The 23,628-nt window shown below is 43.1% G+C and overlaps 1 protein-coding gene across 1 annotated transcript in view; it reads right to left on the bottom strand.

Moving 5' to 3' along the window:
* Positions 1-23,628, bottom strand: part of DKK2 (dickkopf Wnt signaling pathway inhibitor 2) — a 268,628-nt gene that overhangs the window by 33,128 nt on the left and 211,872 nt on the right. Inside the window, exon 2 of the mRNA XM_078677602.1 lies at positions 3,778-3,928. Within this exon, the coding sequence (XP_078533728.1) occupies positions 3,778-3,928 (151 nt within the window). The remainder of the gene's footprint in view (positions 1-3,777; positions 3,929-23,628) is intronic.

Raw genomic sequence — 23,628 nt, 5'->3', positions numbered from 1 at the left:
CAAATACGGGGGTGTGCCAGCATAATCAATTTCTCCCAATTCTCCTTCCAATCCACATTCAAATACCTTGCCTCAGTGGGCGTTGTCCACACAACGCGGCCTCCTGGTACTTGGAGTGCCGCCGTCTTCCTCCAGTGAGTAACCTGCCACTGACTCAAAAATCTTTTTAATTCTTTTCCCAGTGGAACGTGGCATAATGTCAATTGGTGGATTAGCGTAAGGCACTGGTGTCAGTACCCCTGCTGAACCGTCAACCGGCGGAGCAGCGTAAGGCGCTGGTGCCGTTTTTTAAGAGACTTCAACTGTGGCAAGGGACAGTAATTTATGCCACGTTCCACTGGGAAAAGAATTAAAAAGATTTTCGAGTCAGTGGCAGGTTACTCACTGGAGGAAGACGACGGCACTCCAAGTCCCAGGAGGCCGCGTTGTGCGGACCACGCCCACTGAGGCAAGGTATTTGAGTTGCCGCCAAAATTATGCTACTGTTTGACTGGAGTCCAATACCCCTGAAGAAGTTACGATGAAACACGTCGGGTAGGACTTTGTGATTATGTTGGACTGAATTACCTACATGCTGCTGTTCTCCTATTAAACGAATTAGGCAGAATACAAACCAGTGGTGTGGTGTCTTCTACAGCAGGCAACCTTCTTTTTTGCTGAATTTTGAGCGGCTGGCCTGAGCCGCGGAAGACGCTCCGGTGCTGCTTTCCAGGACCCATGCTGAACCGTCAATTGGTGGACTAGCGTAAGGCGCTGGTGTCAGTACCCCTGCTGAACCGTCAACCGGCGGAGCAGCGTAAGGCGCTGGTGCCGTTTATTAAGAGACTTCAACTGTGGCAGGGACAGTAATTTATGCCACGTTCCACTGGGAAAAGAATTTAAAAGATTTTCGAGTCAGTGGCAGGTTACTCACTGGAGGAAGACGACGGCACTCCAAGTACCAGGAGGCCGCGTTGTGCGGACCACGCCCACTGAGGCAAGGTATTTGAATAACAGAGTTGTCGCCAAAATTATGCTGCTGTTTGACTCGAGTCCAATACCCCTGAAGAAGTTACGATGAAACGCGTCGGGTAGGACTTTGTGATTATGTTGGACTGAATAACCTACATGCTGCTGTTCTCCTATTAAACAAATTAGGCAGAATACAAACCAGTGGTGTGGTGTCTTCCACAGCAGGCAACCTTCTTTTTTGCTGGATATATATATAGATAGATATAGATATATTTTGTATTTCCAATTAAAACAGTAAGATCCTACTGCATTCAATTACATTGCAAAGTAACACACTTGGGGGGAGATTTACTAAGATTTTACACCGTGTTTGCATCACAAAAGTGATGCAAATCGGCCTAAAATCTTTTTTCCGATTTACTTTCCAGTGTTAAACTTGTTTGGCACTGGAAATAACATGAAAGTAATGTAAAGCTGTGCATAGTACTGCTTTGCATTACTTAGCACCATGGGGGCGTACCATGGTTGGAGCTTGAGAGTTCCCATGCAACCACCCAAAGTTTCTGATGCTCAACCCTATTTATTAAACAAAGAAAACAGGCCTTTAGGGTTAGCAAACTGTGCTCTTTTGAAGTAGGTGCAACGAAGGAGAAATGCTTTTAATTTTCCTTCCTTTTCTGACTTTGTATGTGTGCTGCACTTTACAGTACACGTAGAAAGACAGAAAAGGATTAAAGTCAGGCTATGCACAGTATTTTGTAGTGGAAGCATATCCTTCCAGTACAAAATCTATGCTAGACTCACGAAGACACCCTTGCACTATGGCGCAAATGTGTCTCTGTGGTGCACGGCAGTGGATTTCAGCACCAGGGAAAGAGGAGGAGAGTGCCATCATTCTGTAAATATAGCGCTCTCCTGCTCTCTCCTTTTCAAGCAATGCAGTGCAGCATTTGTGGCTGCTGCACTGCGCTGCGTGAGTAAGTGGCAAATCTGACCCACAGTGTTTGCATCTCCTGAAAGTTAACGCGCAACCGCAGGTTTTCCTGTGTTCATATGCTGCATGATTTCTCATGTTCAAATCTGTCTCAACTTGCAAATGCATCCCACTTTCACAGCTATATTATTTATTAATGGGGGCTAATTTTATTTGGGTGCCTAGACCTATTTTCCCTTTCAGTCCAACCCTCACCGCTGCTTTCAGAGTTAGTTGTGAAAGAAACCTCTCATTACCGGTCATCGTTAGAGGTATGGATCATGCCATGTTAAAAGGAGCTTAAACAAGAACAAGAAGACATATTTTTATATTTTTATTTGTTTATTTGTTTATTAATTTATACGGTGTTTTATCTAGCACCACATGGCTCCGTGTCTGCTTCAGAAAACTAGAAGGGGAGCAAACTGCAGAAAATATATTAAGAGAGTTCCAAATCCAACCAGATAGAAGGGATTGTCATTATCTGAAACCCGGCATTTGTCAATTGTTCCCTTTTCTGAACTTACTTGTAGTTGACATCGACAGGGAAAGGTGGTTCACCGAGACTTTCCTCAACTAAAGATAGTTGTGTTTCCCTTTGAGTGAGGACTAAGGGTCGGTTCTTCTTGAGACCCTTATGGGTGAGTAGGGTGCTCTATAAATACCTGATTGATTGATTGATTGATTGGTGATCTACATACTCAAACCCTAGACTCCCAATGAACGTGCAATGCCAATCATGTCATTGCTTCATGCTATTAGAACATCTGGCGGTAGTTTATCGCCGCTTTACCGGCAGGAAACTGCCGATAAAGCGGCGATAATGGGCTTGATAATATGCAATTCGAATTTCAATCGAAACCCAGGTTAGATATTCACACATCTAACCTGGGCTTCGATTGAAATTCGAATCGCATATTATCAAGCTCATTATCGCCGCTTTATCAGCAGTTTCCTGCCGGTAAAGCGGCGATAAACTAACGCAGCTTCCTTGATAATATGGCCCCTGATTCTCTGCAAAGTGCTCGAGAACCCTTAGTGTAGATTTCTGGTGGAGAAGTAATACGACAGCAAGGATGCATGCATGAACATCGATTCACCATGGGCCGTGGAAGTAGCTTCACGCACTCTTTGACCATGAAAGACATGACAGGCTTGGCCGTTTGTCTCACCTTTAGCCTTTCACCAACTCATATATAGTCTGGGCTGCCATTTTTTCCATTTCTGTTCTACAATTAACAAAATCAATTAAAAGGGTTACACACATGGAAGAGTTTCCATCCGCCATCATTACCAGTGCATTGCTGTCTCTGAAGGTTGGATTCAAGGGCCTCTTCCAAGAAATGTTAGTGTCGCTGAGCGCTCTGTGTCTAAGAACCTTTACCCATAGCAGAGCAATCTGTCTGCATTTAAAACGGTTGACTCCTAAGGGTCTTGGAAATCTTAAACCATAAGTGTTTGCAAATATTGTAGGAAATGTTTCCTAACTGTTGAAACCTTCAGTTATGTTTTACAAAAATTCCAGAGGATCAGTGACCTAATCTTAATTTGCTTTGCTCCTCCTTTTGCTTTTGTGAGAGATTACTGATTTCGACCTTTGAAGAAATCCAAATTATACATACAGGATCCATCTTGATGCGGAACTGTCCAAAAATGAGAATAAGGCATTCCCTAATCACACAGCGCAATAGAGCAGCTTTGGGGCTCTGGGTCATTCAATGGGCCCTATCACGCAAAGAAAACGTCAGTAATCCAGGGGGAAAGAATGCATGTTCTCAATTTAAATAATGAAGACAGTTACTGCTCATTTGGAATGAAATAGAAAAACACAGGAAGTAGATCAACCCCATTACCATTGTTGCAGCGGTTCCCAGGGCAGCACATGCCGTCTCTATGGCAACGCTTCTTTTTCCTCCTGCAGAGCATGCAGGAAGAAGGTCCCTGTTGTGGATTGTAGCAGTATCTTCCTACTTCACACTCCTTGTCGTTGGCGCATGGGTAGACCTGGAGTCAACATAGGAAAGAAAAAAAACAAAAGGAACATTAGCTACTATGCTCAAGTACAGCGATGCTTGAACAATACATTAACCCCTTGGCCGCGGTGGTAATTCCGCCGCGGTGCTATGGGGGAAGGGGGGTCGCGCGGCGCTGCCATGCTTGTGACGGAACCACTACGTCACGAGCCACGGGCGCGCTGTGCTTTTGACGGAGTGGTTCCATCACGGCTCCGCCCACTCACTAATTCGCCCGCACATGTAGGGAATCAGTGCCGCGTGGGCGAAGCGGCCGCAGCATGACGGAACCACTCCGTCATGAGCACAGCGCGTCTGTGGCTCGTGACGGAGTGGTTCCATCAATAGCACGGAAGGAGTTAAGTAACAACGCAGCTTCCATTTTTCTAAAGACAAAAATAAACATTTAAAATAATAGCATAGAAGCCTTCTAATATTGCAAGCAAAAGTGCCGCAGTTTTTTATTCCGACTTCGTATATTTTACTTCCTCTTCATACGGTGAATCTGTTTAATGTTGTAGAAAAAAATATTACTCTGCAAACAAGTCTATTATGCTTCAAAACCATGATTCACAGAGAAATGTGTTAGATTTTCTAACTGCAAAGCATGCTTTGATGGCAGAAAGTTACTAAATGTTGAGGTATGGCGACTGCACACCTACGTAATAGGTTTTTTGCAAATTGAGACTCAATCTGATTGGTAACTATCACAGGGGTTACGGCCTGTAAGTTTGAGTAGACCACAGTATCTGTGATTCTTTTTTTTTAAAGCAGCCCATTTTCCTTAAAGGAAACAGGGCTGCTTTAATAAAATATATATATTTTACAAAGTTTCTCTGAAAGTTGGACCCAGCCTACTTCCACATAAACTTTTTTTACACTTCCCAAAAGTAAAAGGACCCCCTTCCTCCAATTTGGGCAGTCTGTACCTTTTCAAAGGTGCAACGAGCACCCTGGTCCCCATCCATCGATATATATATATATATGATACCAATTCACAATTTGGAAGGGGTGTCTATAGCATACCCTTCCAAATTGTGAATCTGTATATATTCATATTCCCATTTTAGCAGTCACTAAAAGTTTACTGCAGGGCTTTAAGTGGGATGAAAAAACTGGGGGGGGGGTCTCTCTAAGGGGCGAGGCCTATGTAATTAAGGGCGTGGCTTTAAATCACTTAAGCTAAAAATCTGTGTTTAGCATAGCGTGCCTCCCGACTTGTATTTTGCTGTTTCTGTCATTGCATCCAGATATGTGATACAACAAGTAACATCATACCTACAACAAGTCAGGACTATTGGCTTTGTCAATGGTTATTAGTTGCATAAGATAAATAAGTTGCAACTATGGCTTGTTACATATAATATTGAAAAAGGTTCCTCTTAAAGCCCTGGTGACCCTGCCACAATGTTGCTGCTCTTGCGTTTCAAGAAGAGAAGGGAAATCCAGAAAGAAAATGACTCTTTAAAGGATTTCCCTTCCCCCACAACGCTCACCTGGCATGACGTCATGCCGTAACTTCTCCACTAGTGAGAAGTGAGCAGTGTGAGCAGCGCATATCGATGTGCTTGCTGTCTCTAAACGGGTCTCTATCGGGCTGTTTTGCGCCCTGGCACTATTTTCTGGGTCACTGGAGTCCAGAAAATAAACAGATCACCTGTGCCAGGGCTCAAAACAGAGCCCGGTAGAGGCCCGTTTCGAGGCCCCCTTAAAGAAATTGCGGGTGTTCAGACCCCTTGAGACCCGGCCCACTTAAAGCCCTGGCTTACTAACTGATAAAATTAGATATGTACGTTAGAAAAACCTATTTTGTGGTCACAAACGCTTCCGTTTTGTAAATCAGACCATTTGCAAACACAAAATGTTTTAGTACATCAAGCTCAATGTTTGTCCACAGGGAAATGATGGGTGGAAAAGCTAGTCAAAGAAACTAACACACCTTTCGCTAGATTTATTGATTCCAAAAATCGGCATTTGTAAAGCTGGGAAGGAGGAATTCTTCTGAAAGTGAAGAAGGAACAGTGTTTAATTTGTAAAAAAAACATAAGTGCCAGGACACTCATTAGGAGGCCACTGCAGCTTGCACCACACATTGCACCTCACAGTGCTGCCAATGGCAGTACCACCACAATTAGTAACCATCACACTCCTACAAGTGTGACAATTTAGGCTATTCAAGGGCCCCAAAGCAAAAAGAATGACTGGGGTGGCAGTCAATAGTGCGTTTGAATGTATATTGAATAATACAGTTGTTGTGCTCATCTCTAAATTAGACAGACAGCACCACCATGTAATAGACTGTTACATGTCCCGGTGTTGACAATTAAGTGCTGGCGCCGAGCACCGGAAAACACCAGCTCAAATTAAGCACTCAGAAGGAATACTTGTAGGGCTCTTTTTGAATCCCTAAAAAACCAGGGCCCAGATTTAATAAGGGATAGCATAGCCCTTGTGCCACATAAGGTGACGCAAGACAACACATGCCCTTAAGTCAGTTTTACTAAGCCACGCAAACCACCTTGCATTGCTCTGTGTGGCTTAGTAAATCTAGAGTAACAAAAGGCAGTTGTAATTACAGCCTTGCATTTCTCTGCATTGGGAAGGGGTCGCATGGGTTGATTGTGGGTGTTCTAAAGCACCTTCCACTATAAGGAGGTGTTTATTTTTGTTATTTCCCATTTATGCATATTCCGCAGCACATATAGGAATAGGGAAATGCCTCTGTGGATTGTTTTTCAGCAGGAAGGTGTTCTTTCCTGCACAAAAACAATCCTGCCTGTACCTCAGGCACCCTTGCACCACTGTAAAAGGGTGCCAGCTTTGGTGCTAGGTAGCACCCATTGCGCCAGCGCATTGAGAGAGCAGGATAGCATCATGTGTTAGTAGATATGGCGCACTCCAGCACTCTCCCTGTCAAGCAGCGCAGCAAGCTGTCTTGTAGCATTGCATGACTTTTTAGTAAATCGCGGCCCATGTATCTGCTTCTAAAGTAATGGGACACTTATGGGAGAAGATTTCAGATTTTTTCAAGATTACCTGTTTGAATCAGTTCCCTTCGTATTATGTATGCGACTATGCCTGAGCCTGAAAGTCTTTATATGCTTTCAGTGGCCGGACTTTTTAGAAGTGTGTTGTTTTAGCTTGAGGGGTATAAATTAACCTTTTTTTTTAAATAAATATATATGTAACTGAATGGGATTTTACTACATTATCACAACTGAAAGATAAAGATAGTCCTGAAATATGTTGTTATTGTCATATGATGATAACTATTCACATCTTCCAAATGTTAATTTTAGAATGCTGACTTCATTTTTTAAAATACACAAATTATATTGTCTCTTTCTACTGTAGGAAAGTGGGCTTTTGTCGCAGTTGTTGCCCCACTTTGTGCCCCCTTTTTAGCTACTAAATGCTGATTTTCAACTCTGACAATGAGCTTAAGCCTGCTAACCAGACCTCATTACCAGTGCTCTTTCCCTAAAACAAGGTGAACTCTAATTGTTCTGCAATTAGCTAAGGACTTAAGCACACCTGTTTATGTATAGGATTTATAGAGCGATGGAATAACCCCGTAGGGGTATCTCCGGGCTATAAAACAGAGAAGGTACAGGACACGCATAAATCAGTCCTGGAATAGTTCAGTCTTCAGGAGTTTCCTGAAGCGGAGCAGGCTGGGGCATTTGGGCAGGGCCTCTGGCAAGGAGTTCCAATATTTCGGGGCAAGGTAAGCAACAGTTCTGCCACCTGTTTGTACTTTCCTGTAGCGAGGGACCACGAGCAGCCCTTTCCCTTCAGATCTAATCAGTCTACTCGGGCAATAAAATGTAAACTTGTTTGACAAATAGAGGGGACTTTTACCATAGATTGCTTTATGGGTGAGGCAGCAAAGTTTGAATTTGATTCTTTTGCGTATCGGAAGCCAGTGGAGCTGTTTCAGCGATGGCCTGGAGGCAGTATGTGGCGGCTTTTTGAGAGCCAAGCGTGCAGCAACATTCTGGATTATCTGTAGTCTGCTCAAAAGAGATTTGTTTGCTACTAACCGAGCATTGCAGTAGTCAAGACAACCGATGACCAGTGCCTGGATCAGAGTTTTACAGAGAGATAGAGGCAGCCACTGGAATACTCTATGCAGAAGCCTCAGGGTGTGGTAACAGGTCCCTGAGGTTGTCACAATATGGTTAACGAGACATCCAAGCGGACCCCAACTTTTTTTGCAACATGGGTTGGGATCGGATGGGGCCCAAGACAGCCGGCCATCGATTAGGGGACCAGGTTGTTTGAGCTGGGCCAACCAGCAGGATTTCGGTCTTGGCCGCGTTTAACTGGAGACAGTTCTCAGTCATCCAGGAAGATATGGCTAACATGCCCTTAGCGAAACGATGTTCAACTAGCTCAGTATCCTTATCAAAGGAAAAGAGCAGATGGGTATCTTCAGCATAGGAGTAGGCAGTAAAACCATACTCTCTAATAATCTTGGCAAGGGGGGCCACATAAAAATTAAATAAGGTCGGGCTCAAACAAGAGTACTCGAGAACCCCCTTAGTAAGCTTCAAAGTTTGGGAGCGAAAGGGGCCAAGATTGATTGTCTGGGTACGTTGATCTAAGAAACTAGTGAGCCATATAAGTGCCTGTCCCTGCACTCCAGACTCTCTCAATTGATAAACCAATTTCTGATGAGAGACAGTGTCGAAGGCTGCTGTCAGATCCAATAAAATCAGCAGCACAGCCTTGTTGTTGTCCAACTCTATTTTTATATGATCTGCAACACCAATAAGGGTAGTCTCCGTAGAGTGATTGGGTCTAAACCCAGACTGGGAAGGGTCGAGGATACCTTGAGATTCAAGATCAACTGAGTGTTAACATACACTTCTTACATTTTGCTCAAAAGTGGCAGAAGCGAGATGGGGCGATAGTTGACAATCTCTTCAGTGGGTAGATGAGCTTTCTTCTTGATTGGTAGCACTTGAACGGCCTTCCAATCAAGAGAGAGAACCCCTTCATGCAAAGACATATTGAGGATGTCACAGATCAGAGGTGCCAGGAAAGGAGCTAATAGGGCAAATACATGAGCTGGCATAACGTCTAGAGGAGATCCAGATTTTGTTCTTAGCATGGCTTCAACCTGAGGTTTCAGTATCGCATTAAAGCGCTGTAGGCCTTCGACCTCACTTCTTAAGGTAGGGGGTGTGAGTTACAAAGATGCCCGAGATGGGGGCCCTGAGGAAATTGATTGTAGATTAGGTTTATTTTATCATCAAAATGTTTAGCTATTCTGTCACAGAGACCCTGAGAAGGGAGCATCTGCTGGGTACAGGCTATGGGATTGGTGAAAGTGTTAAGAATTTTAAAAAGTCATTTTGTTGAATTACCTGCCTGATTGAGTTTTAATATGACCATGGCCTTTCGTTCCTTTTTAAAAAATGTAGGATATGAGGTGAGAGCTATTTTATTGGTAAGTTTCTCTGCTTCTGAGTGGATTTTACGCCATGTTTTCTCTAAATGTTTAAATATAGATTTTTCCTTGCGTAAGTCAGATGTATACCAATCTGCCAATTTTTTATGAGTATTAATTTGTTGCTGTTTCAGGGGGGCAAGAGTATCTATCACTAGAGTAATGGCCTCATTGAAGACTGTGAGCTTCTTGTTGGAATTCCTGTAAGACCCTAATAAATGATACCTAGGGCATGGGTGTTAAAGAGGGTCTCTAGGGGCTGTAGCATATCTTATGCCACCCTAAGGGACCCCCATACAAATTTCACACAGACTGCCATTGCAGGCTGTGAGACATGGTGCAAACCATAAGTGAAAACATGACATGACACACTCCGTGTGTAATGCAGTCACTGCATCTAACATATAGAAGCCATCCCTTCAGCAGTCCTTTGAAACTTAAGGCAGGGTGCATTGTATTTTATGTGAGGACATATCTGCATGAGTAGATATGCGCCTGTGATGTCTAGTTCTATTACTAGATATTGCAAGTGACCAGGGAACCCATCTTAAGGTATGTACTGGGCACTGGTCAAAACAGGTTCCCCAGCTACATAATGGCTTCACCGAACCATGGCGTTTGGTATCAAATACCTCATATTAATAAACCCACCAGATTTCAGTGATGGGTTTATTAATACATGCACCCAGAGGGTACCCTAGAGGTACTCCCTGATCCCTACTAGCCTTCTAGTGTGCTGGCTACTGGTCCAGTCCAACCTGCCACCACAGACATGTTTTTGACCCCCTAGGATGTGATTTTGTAGTTGAAGCCTGGCGTGGGGGGACTCTGTCCCCTCTCTTTCAAATCTTTCTCGTTGCATTCAGGGTGCTCCTTCAAGGCGGCAGGAAGGATAAGGCCGAGAAGGGGCAGATTGCAGACAGCAATCCACAAAGGCACATCTCTCCTCTCTTCCTTTGTCCTGATTGGTGCAGACCGCACCCAGCTGTAGACAAGGCAGTTTGTGACGGCAAGGTCAGATAATTGGTGGAAGGTTAAAGCGCAAAGATAGGGCAGAACTGGATTTGAGAGGATGTGGCCTATCAGCTAAAGCGGTCGACCTCAAAGCTGGGGAACCGGGCTCGAGTCTCGGCAGGGATGTCCAACATTCTGTGAAATGTACCTAGAAATAAATGTGTCAGTCCGTACCACAATTGGTGCTCAGTTAAAGTGCTCTGATACCTTCGTGTCGAGTTTGCGCTATATAAAACAAAACAAAAAAAAAGAGGGGAAAGGGAAAATTCTTTTGTCTTCTCGTCCCCCCAACCCATTTCTCGTGTGTCTCCCACTCCAAAATCTGTGGGGGGTAAATTCCCTGTGTACCCAACACTTCCTACGCCTTGGTCCAATCCCCTCGCCTCAAAAGGGCACAGTCAGGTTTTATCAAATTGGAAACATACCACAAATACACCGTTTCTGAGGAATTGCTCTTGAGTGCAATTTTTACACCAACCTATCCACCAAGAGGGCGGGGCAAAATATAGGGGCATATTAGCAAGATTAAGCGATATTTATCGCTTAACAAGGTTAGCGGCAATATTATTATCACCGAGTTCCGCCGATTTTTATCGCAGATAAACCTTGCTATTATCAAGGTTTATCTCAAAAGCGATAAAATTCGACCGTAATGCATGAATATCGCTGAAAAGTCAGCGATATTCATGCATTACCGAGCTAATGCTCTTAGCCATGTTATCCACCTCCCATTGGATAACATGGCTAAGAACTGCTCTGGGCAGGCGTTAGATTTTGGAGAAAGTACGCCTTTGTAGGTAATAGGAGATAGCGACTAACATCTTGGCACGCCCACTTTGCATGTCATTAGCGATAAATATCGCTGACATGCAAAGTGGGCCCCAAGATGGTCGCTATCTCCTACTAGCTGTCACTAACTGGTGTTAGCGACAGCTAGGTAATAGGGCGATAAAATTATCGCCGCTATAGCGGGAAAAATTTCCGCTAAAGCGGCGATAAGGCCCTTGGTAATATGCCCCATAGTTTTTTTGCACCTGTCGTTCAAATCCCACGTTTTGCAAAATGACACCTCACCAGTGCAAAATTGTCTGGTAGCTCTGCAGTTAAATCCCATGCTGTTTATTGTTCATGTTATGAAGTTGCATTTCCTCGTGTTACCGCAGAAGTCTGGAAGTTGTTACTGTAAACATGAATACAGGGCTGCTCCTTTCGGAACCTTAAGTGGACCAACGCGTTTGTGTTCCACCGCTCTGTCCTGATCTTATCTTCTGAAAAAGCCAGCATCTAATCATTTAAAAGTTATGTCAGAAAGGGAACCGGAAAATAAAATCAGCCTCCGAAAGCAAGAGAAATAACACGTCCCTAAAAACAATGGAATATTTGACATTACTGCAGACTAAGGCACGCCAAAGGATTGTTCCAATTACACCCTCCTCGCATGGAAAACTGGTTAATGAATGAACCTGCCTAGCACATGTTCCACTCTACACTTTCTGATCCCAAGCCCAAAAATGCACGTGACCGATAAAAACGTGTCCGAATCCACGAAACTCTTCAGCGACCGAATGAAATAATAATTCATAACATTATTGGTATTGGGCTATCTGCCATGAAAATGTGTTCAGGGCCGCCACATTACTAAATAAAACACAGCTTCCGCCCTCCCCCGCACTTTGATATAAAAACATAGCTCCCCCTGCCCCCTGCCCCCGCACTTTTGGTAAATAACTGATAGAAAAGGATAGAAGGCCCAGTAAACCGCAAACACAGTCTCATCTTGTTCCCTCTTGGCTACAGACTGCTTGGACAGATCTATTTTTTCCAAAGTTTAACACATGCTTTGAGTGAGTTTTGGTCAGACACTTGTTCAAAGCTAGATGACTTTGTTGCCTATGGTATTTCATTTGTCTTTGTTTGGTTCGATGGCTTTCCCCCTAAATCAGTGGGGTAGCAAAGCGGGGCGCGGGGGGCGACATAAGTTTTGGGGGCGGCAACCGGCGCTCCCCCTTACGTGCAATCGTTGAGGGCAGCGGCTGCAGGAATCGCCAGCAACTCCTCGCTCTTAAATATGGCTGCTGCGGGAGGAAAACGCAGGCGCCGCCCTCGGCGGTCTAATGCCTAGCTACGCCACTGCCCTATTGTTTGCATTTGTCAAGGTCTAGAAACATTTCGGTCTCACAGTGTTCTGATTGGTTGAGCGTATTTCTCCACTTGTGTCTTTAAAAGACTCGTTCCTTTGTAAGCATCTGGTGGCACGCTCCCGATCCATCCTAGTTGTCCTTTGTGTTGGCTTCCCTTGCTTATTTTTATCACTGCATCCTGCATTCCCTCTCTGTGGGCTTGATTCACAAAGGTAGACTTACACTTTCATGTAAATTTACGATTGTTTGCTATTCACATAGGAATTTACGAGTAGTAGAGATAGGTCTTTTCATGAGGGGAGACTCCACACACGTAAAGAGATACTACTCGCGATTTCTGCCGCTGCAGCAGCATTGATTAACCACCCATCATCACTTCGGTCCCCTCGCATTCCCTCATTGGTTCCTGCCTCTGTGTGAGCATCAAATATTTTAGGCAGAAACTTATGGCCTAATGTACAAATCCATTTTGCTGTTGCAAATCCCACAATTCTCAAAGTCACATGGTTTGTTGCCGCAAAGGAACATTTTGTTATCTCCTAAACTCATTTTGGAGAGCCAGAAAAGCATTTCTGACTCACTAAATGATTTACAGACCGAGTCTGAATCACCAATATGAAGGGACATGAAAGGAGGTCCTCTATTATTTGAGATGTGGAATTGTATGCATTAATGGTTTGTGGCTACACCACATCTCTCTGTGTTTGCAGCCAATCACATGGACTTACACATAATGATTTACCTAATTCATATTCATTAGGCCAGTCAATCTGTAACCTCACCTGACTAAAAATAAATTTTGTGATTAGACATATTGCAACACTGGCTATTAGTCTATAGGTCTTATTGCAAGATGAAAAACTAGTTGCAAATATCCAGTGCACAATTTGCGACCACTTGTTGCGACCAACATTTTTTAACATTACCTCAAATTTGTTGTCTCAAGATTTGTTTAACACTTTTTCACTTTTGTTTAAAATGCTGTATCTACATGTAAATTCTGGAACCTATGCGATTTCACATAATTTTTCACCCCATTTGTGGTAAAGATTTATTGCAAATGCATGGGAGCAACAGCACGCGAGTGACTGTTGATCGCAGTTCTTTGTTTAAATGCGTCCTTGCACCAAAAATTGATACGGGAATGTAATTTGCACTAAAATATGGCGTGAAATGATGGATTTGCATTTCACATAGTTACATGTAATTTCACGTAATTTTGCTGAAATTTCACATCATTATGTGAAAGCAGATTATACGATTTTCCACACCCCTGGGGGCATATTACCAAGAATAAGCGAAAATTATCGCTAAACTTGGTTAGAGGCAATAATTTTATCGCCGTGCTTCGCCTATTTTAATCGCTTAGAAGCCTTGCAATTATCAAGGTTTATCTCCTAAGCGATAAAAATCGTCCGAAATGCATGAATATCGCTGTAAAGTCAGCGATATTCATGCATTACCGAGCTAATGCTCTTAGCCATGTTATCCACCTACCATTGGATAACATGGCTAAGAACTGCTCTGGGCAGGCGTTAGCTTTTGGAGATAATCGCGCTTAGCGCGATTATTTCCAAAAGTAGGTAATAGGAGGTAGCGATGTTAGCGACATCTTGGCACGCCCACTTTGCATGTCATTAGCGATAAATATCGCTGACATGCAAAGTGGGCCCCCAAGATGATCGCTATCTCCTACTAGCTGTCGCTAACTGGTGTTAGCGACAGCTAGGTAATAGGGCGATAAAATTATCACCGCTTTAGCGGGAAAAATTCCCGCTAAAGCGGCAATAAGGCCCTTGGTAATATGCCCCCTGGTTTTTGACTTTGGTTAACTGAAAAAATTGCAATTTGAGGGCAAGTAATGAAGTGTTTTTCTTTGTGAACGTGTATTGATTCTAAATCATTCTGACTGGTACCCATTAAAATAATTTTGAATACTTCAAATCACTTTGAAGATGTAGTTTTATCTTTGATTTTACTTTGCAGACAAATTATAGCTGATTACATCTGTTAGTGATGAAATTAAAGTCAAAATAAAACTGAACCCCGAAAGTGATTTTATCTGGTTTGCAAATAAAAATACTCTATCACTGACTGGGTGGTCTACAACCACGTTCTGGTCACTTACTAGTTAGATGAGGTAACTGCTTGCAACACATGGGATGCTGTGGTGCTCCACAGTACTCCCCTCCTCCTGGTGTACGGTGCCCTGAGGCTGTCAAAGGGATCGGGGTCAAAGAGAGGTCGTCATGGATATAGTTGCAACACTGAGCCAAGCTCAATTTAATCATGTACTGTGGAAGCTGCACCTTGCCCAATAATCACTCTCTGTCCCGTGATTGGACCACATTGCCAGCTACCAAAGAGAGGCTAGTACCACCAGCCCTGGGTGGGCTAGTGAAGCCAAGAGAAAGCACAAGTCTAACCAATCAACCATCAGAGCTGACATGGCTGTTATGAGTTTAGCTATATTCAAGTACATTTACTATTCAGTCAGGGCTCGTTTGTCACTGACTATGGAATGTGCCCAGCATGTTCGTAGAGATGTTTCTTGACCGTTCCAGTCACCTTTCTGTCATCATTACGTCATCCTCTGCAAACTAACTTGAACGAGCAGTTCTTAAAATTAAACATTCTTGGTACTGTCAACAGCTGATCATTTCCTAACGGGATGCTCATGTATGGTTAGAGTCGCTCAGTCAAATGATTTTCTTTCATTATAATTAGGGCTCCTGGTATGATGGCATTTATTTTTTAAAGAATTTCTGTCTGTATTGTCCATATTTATTTATTGCTAATTGTATCTGTATTTATCCATAATAATTTTGTGGGAAAAAATAAGTTGAAGGTAGTATATTTGCACACTCATTTAAGTGTACACTCATACTTTAGTGCTTGAGAGGTTTCAATGATACGAACACCCAAAGATGGTAAAACAATTCATTTATATGAAAAAAGGCACAGTTTCATATCCACCTTGCTCACACCAACTGCTGTTTATGCCTCATTACTAAAATTGCTTTCTTACCTGTCAATTCACACAGCTTTTGGTCTGGCAGTCATGAGTGACAGCATTTAGATTCACTGACAACCTCGTTTCCTTTTTTATCCTCTTTAAAAAATAAATGCAGACAGGGAAATACATTTGCGTCTGTCAGTATTTATCAGTAAAATTAGGTAAAAATGGAAGACAGAGGGCCATATGTATCAAGCCTAAATGCGTTTGCAAACGCCTAAATTCGCAGAATTTCGGCGTTTGCAAACGCATTTTCAGTAAATGGTATGTATCACACACATCTTCATGCAAACTAAGGAATCGCAAAATTTGTGATTCCTTATTTTACAATTGCATTTAAGGAATCGCAAATTTTGCGATTCCTTAAATGCTATGTATGAAGCCCAAAAAATTAGCAAAATGCCCTTAAGGAATCGCAAATTACCACCAACTACTAGCTGGTAGTAAGTTGCGATTTCTTTAAAAAATGCACATTTCAGCATTTTTCAAAGTGCCATGTAATGTACATACATGCCCTTAGGGCATGTATGTGCACCACATGTGTACCCATGCCCATGCCCATTCCTTAAAAATCGCTATTAAGAAATCGCAAAAGGGTATGTTGATACATATGGCCCAGAGAGCCTTAATTATAATTAAGTCACTGTCCTCAGAGAGGCTGATGATCAACCAGTATCCCTTCTCTACTCGGGAAGACCACAGGGTACAGGAAGTGCTGTCTTTTGTGTGAGGTTGGCGCTGACCCTCACTCTCTGCCACCTCTGTGAAGCTTTCAGGGTGATCCAGCACTGCACGCCCTGTCCCCTTCTCTCATCCTTCCATGAATACCCTAGGGTGGAAGCAGTGTCCGAGTTAGAGGCTGGTGCTTCTGTCCCTCACTCTCTGCAGCATAAATGAAGGCCTCAGAGCACAGGGCGGATACCTAAGCCCAGATATACAAAGGTGTAGCATCTGGTTTGTGTTACTTTTTTAATGCGACCTGACGCAAAATCCTTTATGGGATTTACATACCTATGCAAATTGGTATTTGCATTGATTTGTAAGACAAAGTCATGCAAACTACCAAAAAGCGCTGTTTTGCGTTACTGTGCATCAAGGGGGTGTTCCATGGGTGGTACATGGGTGTTCCCTTGGAACCACCCGTGTTTTTGATACAAAACCCTATCTTTGACTCAGTGACACCCCTTAGCGTCCTGACCCTGTATCGAACTACCTGTCCCCTAAGGGAAGGTCTCAGGTGCATTCCTTAGTTTCATCCCTTGGGCAGTGCCCGACTACTGTCTGCCACCCAAATGTAGGCCTCAGGGACAGTCCTTAGTGTCAGAGACTGGGCCAGTCCCTCTCCATCTGCCTCCTCTGTGAAGGGCTCAGGGGTAGACCTTAGAGCTAGGGGTTGGCAATGGCCAGTTGTGCCCCGCCTATGCCAAGCTCTCTGGACCATCAATGAGGCTTTATTCCCCAACACCCAGTTCCCCAATTGCCCACAGATAAATGGTCGGGTAAGACTTTATACCGTTTGCTGCAGTCGCAAGGCCTTTCCTAGAGCTTTTCATTGCTAAAAATAGGGACATTGCAGGTATTCGTCTCGTTACATGGACTTCATTGCTTGGTTTTAATCATGATAAAGTGTCACTCAAAGTGTCACGCATGTGGACATCGAATGGCACTCATTCATACACTGAAACCATGAAAATCTCACACATAAGCAATCTGAAAACTTGGCAGCTCTGTTTGGAGCCAGGACTCATTGACATTTTTATACGTTGTGTGAGTTTAAGATGTGGGGATTTAAGGCATTAAAACTAGATCAATTTAGAAAGGGATCTTGGTTTATCGGACAGCCAGCCCCACACATCTATTTGCCTTTGTTCATGTGGATAAGATAACAGTGGCTGGGTAAGTGTTTTTCCGCCGTATCCCCAATTAGACTCACTGCGCACAGTGGCAGCCAAGCAATTCCTTGTCACCACTGAGCAGCCTGGTTTTATTTTGTTCTCCAGAGGAAGCAGCTAGGTAGCTCACTATGAATACCCGGAAGGAATTTCTAATGAAAGTCCACATTGTAACACATGAAGGGTTAATGCAGCTGGAGGACGTGGTATGGTAGGCTCCCAGACATCCACAGCACAGTGTGTATGATGGGAAGACTCCTGACCAGATGTGCTAATAGGGTGGTTGTAAAATCTGGGAGCAAATTGAGCACCAACTTGTGACCTACCTAAGACCTGATTGGTTGCCTCTCAAAATTTCCATTTAGAGAGAAGAGAGTTGCAGAATGACCCGTCTAATGAATAGTAATTAGCCAGTGTGACTCTCTGGGATTGTTTATAAACACAGGAATGGTGAACAAGCAGCCACTGCAGACTACCACCCTACATCACCGTTCCAAAACATTAAACATGTTTTAAAGCAGCCGGTGTACCTTAAAGGAACTCATATGCCTTTAGCATGCTTTCGGAAAGTAATTTGAAGATTTAAGCATACGCCCTATCCCCAGCCACTCTCCTATCTCCCCCCCCCCTCCTGTAGCAGCTTGACATTATTTGCAACTGGGAAACTGTCCAACAGTAACAGTTCCCACTTTGTGAATGTGTTACCACCCCCTTTGAGATGTTGATAACTTTTAAATTGTCCGCGACTGCAATTGCAGACATAAACCATTGATACATCTAATTGTGAATCACCATTAGGAGGAATGCCCCTTTCACACCCCCTCCTATTTGTGACTCAGATTGACTCTTAAAGCCCCTGTTGTTATGTGGGAAGGCTTATCCGAATCACAAAAGAAATTAAGTACATGGCAAAAAACATTTTGAGGTTCCCAAACCCTACGATTTTGTGAATTGCAGGGTTTAGTATGATCCACCTGCCCAGAGTGTATTCATACTTTATCTGTATGCAGTTCATTCTTTGATATAGACTCACCACACATATAGCCCTTAAGTAAGGCAGAGTTCACAGAAACACTGTCTTGGAACTCTTGCATGTTGCAGAAGTCGCGTATTTGGGCCACATGTGCGTAAGGCAGATTTGTGTGTTGTGTAAAAGGGAGATCTCTCTATATTCTGAGCACTGTAAATATGGCCCAGATGTTGGGGACTAAAAAAAGGATTGTTTTCCGGACGCCTGCAAATAATGATGTGGATCTCTGGAGACGCCATCTGTCTCCAAGGATGCTCCCTTTGCTCCCCGTGTGGTCTGTCCATGCTCTGGTAGACTGCTGCAGCTAGGGCAGTGTTTCGGCTGAGTAATGCATGCTTCCGTGTCACTGAAGAACACCCAGAAGTTCACAGAGCGGCCGGTCGCCTTCTGGAGACCAAGTAGCAGGAATAGAATACCACAGCTCTTGGTGATGAAATTCTTCTCCTTGTTGCAAACATGACTAACAAGTGTACATCTGAAACACGTTCAGATGTACAGTCCCCCCTATAAAAATGTGATGACCCAGAGAAAATACTGGGGGCATTTCTAACACTCTTTTAAAATGTAATAGGGTTGATCTTGCTGTATATCTGTGCATCTGTCTCTTATGTGGATTCAAAGACCAGATTTGGGATCAATGCACCTGCACTTAGTGATTGTTTTCTGGTGGCATCCATGGGCCATATTCTCATACTGACTATGAATGAATTGCTCAAGGTGGAGGACATTGCTGGTCATGGAGCGCTGATGACGCAACTACCCATCTGGGTCATTGGCATAGTCCCTCAATAAACGTGCTGTGTCCAAGTAGCAAAAGTGTGATGGAAAGTAAATGAGTAAATTATCAGCCACCTTTATGCTAGAGTACTCAAGTATACTGGGATAATTATATATTTAGGGGAAAGTATTGTTGTGTTTGTTTTCCAGTTGGGGATTCATCAATATTATCAGTCACATCAAAAGGATGACTTTGCCAAGATCATCATAACTCACCACTTCAATATGAAATTATCTCCTAGGTGGACAGTTCTATCATATCATCTTCTCAATCAAACACTGCATCACTGTCATGTCACACATACAATGTAATCCCAAATTATATAGGCTAAATCTGAAGGCCATGCCCCATGTGGGGTTTATCCCCTTGGAGTCAGTATCCCAGTTATATCACAGACACAGCAGATTGCCTAGAAGAAAATCAGGGAACACAGTGGGAAATTGAGAACACTTGCTGAAAATCTCAAACACTCACCCGTTCCCCATGTGAGTGAAGTATAACCAAAGTAATTCAGAAATATCCGAAACAGGGACATTGTTTCCCACTAGGCCCACCTACAAGATGCCTACCAGTATATGATGCACCCTAACATCCAGGACTGGAACGCATCCCTCTTTAAACACCAGATACACGTGTTCAATTAACATTTATACTAGCTGTCAGTAAACAAATTACCTCCTATACTTCTCATCTTAACCTTCCTGTTGGACAAAATCTGAAGAAGCTGGTCTACTCTCATTTCTTAAGCCTTTATCATCCCCTTTTCTGTTGATGGTGCAAATCCAGAAAGAATTGCCAAAGACACTGATTACTCATCACCACACACCTGTTTTCAATTTAGATGTGTCTTCCTTTTCCATTATAGGTGGCTAGAAGGATTAGTAAATTATGCACTTTACCTGCACTTCTACATTAGCCTTTAGCGTTTCTAAGAGTTATAAACGGAGCCCCTTTGCATTGGTAAATAATAACATAGTGTATTGACAGTGCTTACAAGCAGCAAAAATAGTGGTATTAACTGATGTAAATAAAAGCAACTTGATGTTTTTCAAAGTCTTTTCCCTATCTCTTTCTAAGCTCGTTAGTTGGCATCACATCTCAAAAAAACAAACCTTTCTCCTCCAGTTTTCAGCTCTCCTGTCTGCTAGGTTTGGGATTGAAATTTACTAAGTCCTTTCTTTTTCTGACAGATTCTAGTTTGTGAACATTGAATATTCCAGGACTACCGAGGTAAAGTTGCATCGCGTGCCAAGCACTAAATACTGGCGCCAAATCTGTTCATTCTCTACTCGAAGACCCTGATGAGTTGACCATAACAGAAGAGAAAACAACAATTCTGCACATCCAGATGATTCTCACTGTATCCAAATTCATAAGCAGTGGCCAACAATGGCAATCTGAACTCCATCTTTTAAGTTCTCGAGAAGTGTAAGGCTTGTTTAGGCTGAAAGTAAATCGTTCCAGCTCTGTGGTCCTCCTCCTCTATTCCACTTGTTGTATCTTGGCTTCTTTCTCAAGAAATACCTGCCACTTTTGCTGTTTCTGTCCTGAGCTTTAGTCTCACACTTACCACATCTATCCTTAAATTGCACATCTTAAACTTGACTAAATCTGCCAACTACCCACAATAAATCTACTGATTTGAACAATGGGTAGAGGTATAATGCTTTCCCTTATTGATGGTGTTACTGTTCTCTTAGGTGACATTTCTACTGCCATTTATGTGCCACCATAAGCGGGCTTCTACACTGCATCATGTACCATCTTAACGACAAAAGGAAGTTGACTACGTCACCTCCCCTATCATTTACCCTCCACTTGCTTCACTGTGATGCGAGGTTCACTTTCAAAATTGGACTACATTCTCCATCAACCTTCAAATCTCTATAAAAAAAAACAAATTGTGATCACTGTTGGGGGGGGCTAGTTTGATCTACAAAAACATCTTCTCTATCCCTAGAGAAAACACTCACAAAAGAAAGATTCTCAGAGATGTTGTCTGTTGTTTTACTCGCAATTAACTTAATTATTGTATAATGTTATTGATTATGTAAGTCATGAAAATAAAAATAAAAGTGAAGCCACAGTTCCAACTAGTAGTCGATGGGATCAAATCAAGGCAAAATCATGATGGTGGGCTGTAAAGGGCCTTGTCTCCTTGTTTGCATCTTCTAAAGTAAAAGGAAATTGTTTTAAAACATGATCTTGCTGGGCATTTGAGTGCACTATGGTAATTTTACATAGACCTGACCCTGGTCTTGATATGAACCTGGTCTTATTCTGAGCCTGATCTTGATCTGAGCCTTGTCTAGCGGGAACAAAATCTATGGACACAGTGCATCCTTAGTACAATGTCTTGTTAAGATAGGTCAAGGATAATACATCCATAGACATATATGAGTATCTTGAAGGTCAAAGGTTTGAATTGTGTGAATTCATTCAGCCTTTCATTATTCTGAGGTTCATGAGATCAGTAGTTTTGAAATGGGTACTAATTAAGGCATGTTATCAGTGTCTAGAGACCAGACAAATGGTAGAATGCACGGCACAAGTGCAGGTATTAATCTGTTTGTGAATCATAATGCATTCTCCCCATTCCACAGAACTCTCTGGCCCGATTCAGAGAATTAACTTAAGACAAAATCCTAAACTTACTACATTTGGTATTTACAGAATGCACTTACTACTTTTGGTATTCACAGAATGCACTTACTACTTTTGGTATTCACAGAATGAATTTACGACTATTAACTTTACGTCCGCACTTGGGCCGGAGGCAGAGCTTCCGGCCCAGAGGCGGAGCTTCCGGCATGGTGGCAAAGTTTCTGGCTTGGAGGCAGGGCTTCCAGCCCAGAGGTGGGGATTCCGGCCAGTGGTGGAGGTTTAGCCATGGCCGAAATCTCCACCTCTGGGCCGGAAGCTCCGCCTCCAAGCCAGAAGCTCCGCCTCCGGGCTGGAATAACCGGCCCGAGTGCGAACCTAAAGTTAGTAGTCGTAAATCCATTCTGTGAATATCAAAAGTAGTAAGTGCATTCTGTGAATACCAAAAGTAGTAAGTGTATTCTGTGAATACCAAAAGTAGTAAGTTTAGGATTTTGTCTCAAGTTAATTCTGTGAATCGGGCCCTAGGTGATCAAATACCCACATAGATTTGAGAGAGTACTTTAACCTTGGAAACCAAGGACCCAGAATTTGAAAGACATTCAGCAGGTTTTGTTTGTGCATGTTCAGATCAAATATAAACCTTGCTCTATCTGATGGGTTTTAGAATTCAGCGCCCTCATTTGGAGATATCCGATTTCACAATACCTTAAGTCAAAGCTTAGAGGCTTGCTCGCTCACTGTTCATACGCTCATTCTGTTTATATTCCTAGAGCCCGCTTTGTTCATATCAGGGCTTAAAACGTGTTTGCCTCTTGACGAAGGCTTTAGGGTAAGTCTGGGCAGTGAACTCCGCTCTGCTCACAGAGTTTGCAGAGTTTTCTGCACTCCCCATTACGCGGAGCTCGCGTAGTTCCCAAAAACTCCACTCCGTGTAGCGGAGCGAAGTTTTTTCCCTCCCTCGCGTTCATCAACGTCAAGTTGGCGAGGGTGAGTGAGGAAAATCCACCTCCCAGCGAGATTTTTCTTCGTTCACGATCGCCAACGTCAAGTTGGCGGATGCGTGCGTGGAAAATCAACCTACCAGCGAGATTTCTCAACGAGGGCAGTCAGATTTCTCATTGCTAGTGGTTGCTTCCGTTCGCGTTGAGAAAGCTGCTGCTCAAGTAAAAAAGTACTTGAGCAGCAGAAACAAAGCAGTGCCCGCTTTTGCTGTCCATGGTGCTGTTCACGATGATTGCACAGTGCAGACAAGCACCTGGCATTTAAAATCACAGTGAATGGCATTTATCTAACGCACTCCGTCGCTTGCGGAGCTCTGCGTAGTGCAGCAGAGTTTTTTTTGCACTTCACAGAGTTCCGCGTAGTGGAAGTCTGCAAACTTCACCCAGGCTTACTTTAGAGTTGCTTAATGATATTAAAGTCATGGTCAGTGTAATGCATTTTCATTGATGCTATTTACAGAGCGCACGTTCACCAATGGCTTCTGGGTGCCTACAGCAATACTTCTTTGACCGAGAATTCAGAAAGCTATTACTTTCTATCATAGGCCTGTTTAAAAAAACAGTTTTTTAAAAATATAAAAAAGATCCCAAAGTCCATCTCCTGCCAGATTTGATCTGGTAGGGTATACCAGGTGGCTGGAGCAACACTGAATAACGATGGCCCCTGATCTATGTTTCCGAAATTTTGGAACAACAATGTAATTAATTTGTCTTTGTTGATCTCAAATTTTGCAAGGTTGTATATTTCTTGATTCTTTCCA

Source organism: Lissotriton helveticus, chromosome 2_1 (genome assembly GCF_964261635.1).
Source record: "Lissotriton helveticus chromosome 2_1, aLisHel1.1, whole genome shotgun sequence".
NCBI classification, from domain to species: domain Eukaryota; kingdom Metazoa; phylum Chordata; class Amphibia; order Caudata; family Salamandridae; genus Lissotriton; species Lissotriton helveticus.
The sequence above is the reverse complement of the archived record's forward strand: the minus strand, read 5'-3'. Positions and strand labels throughout refer to the sequence as shown.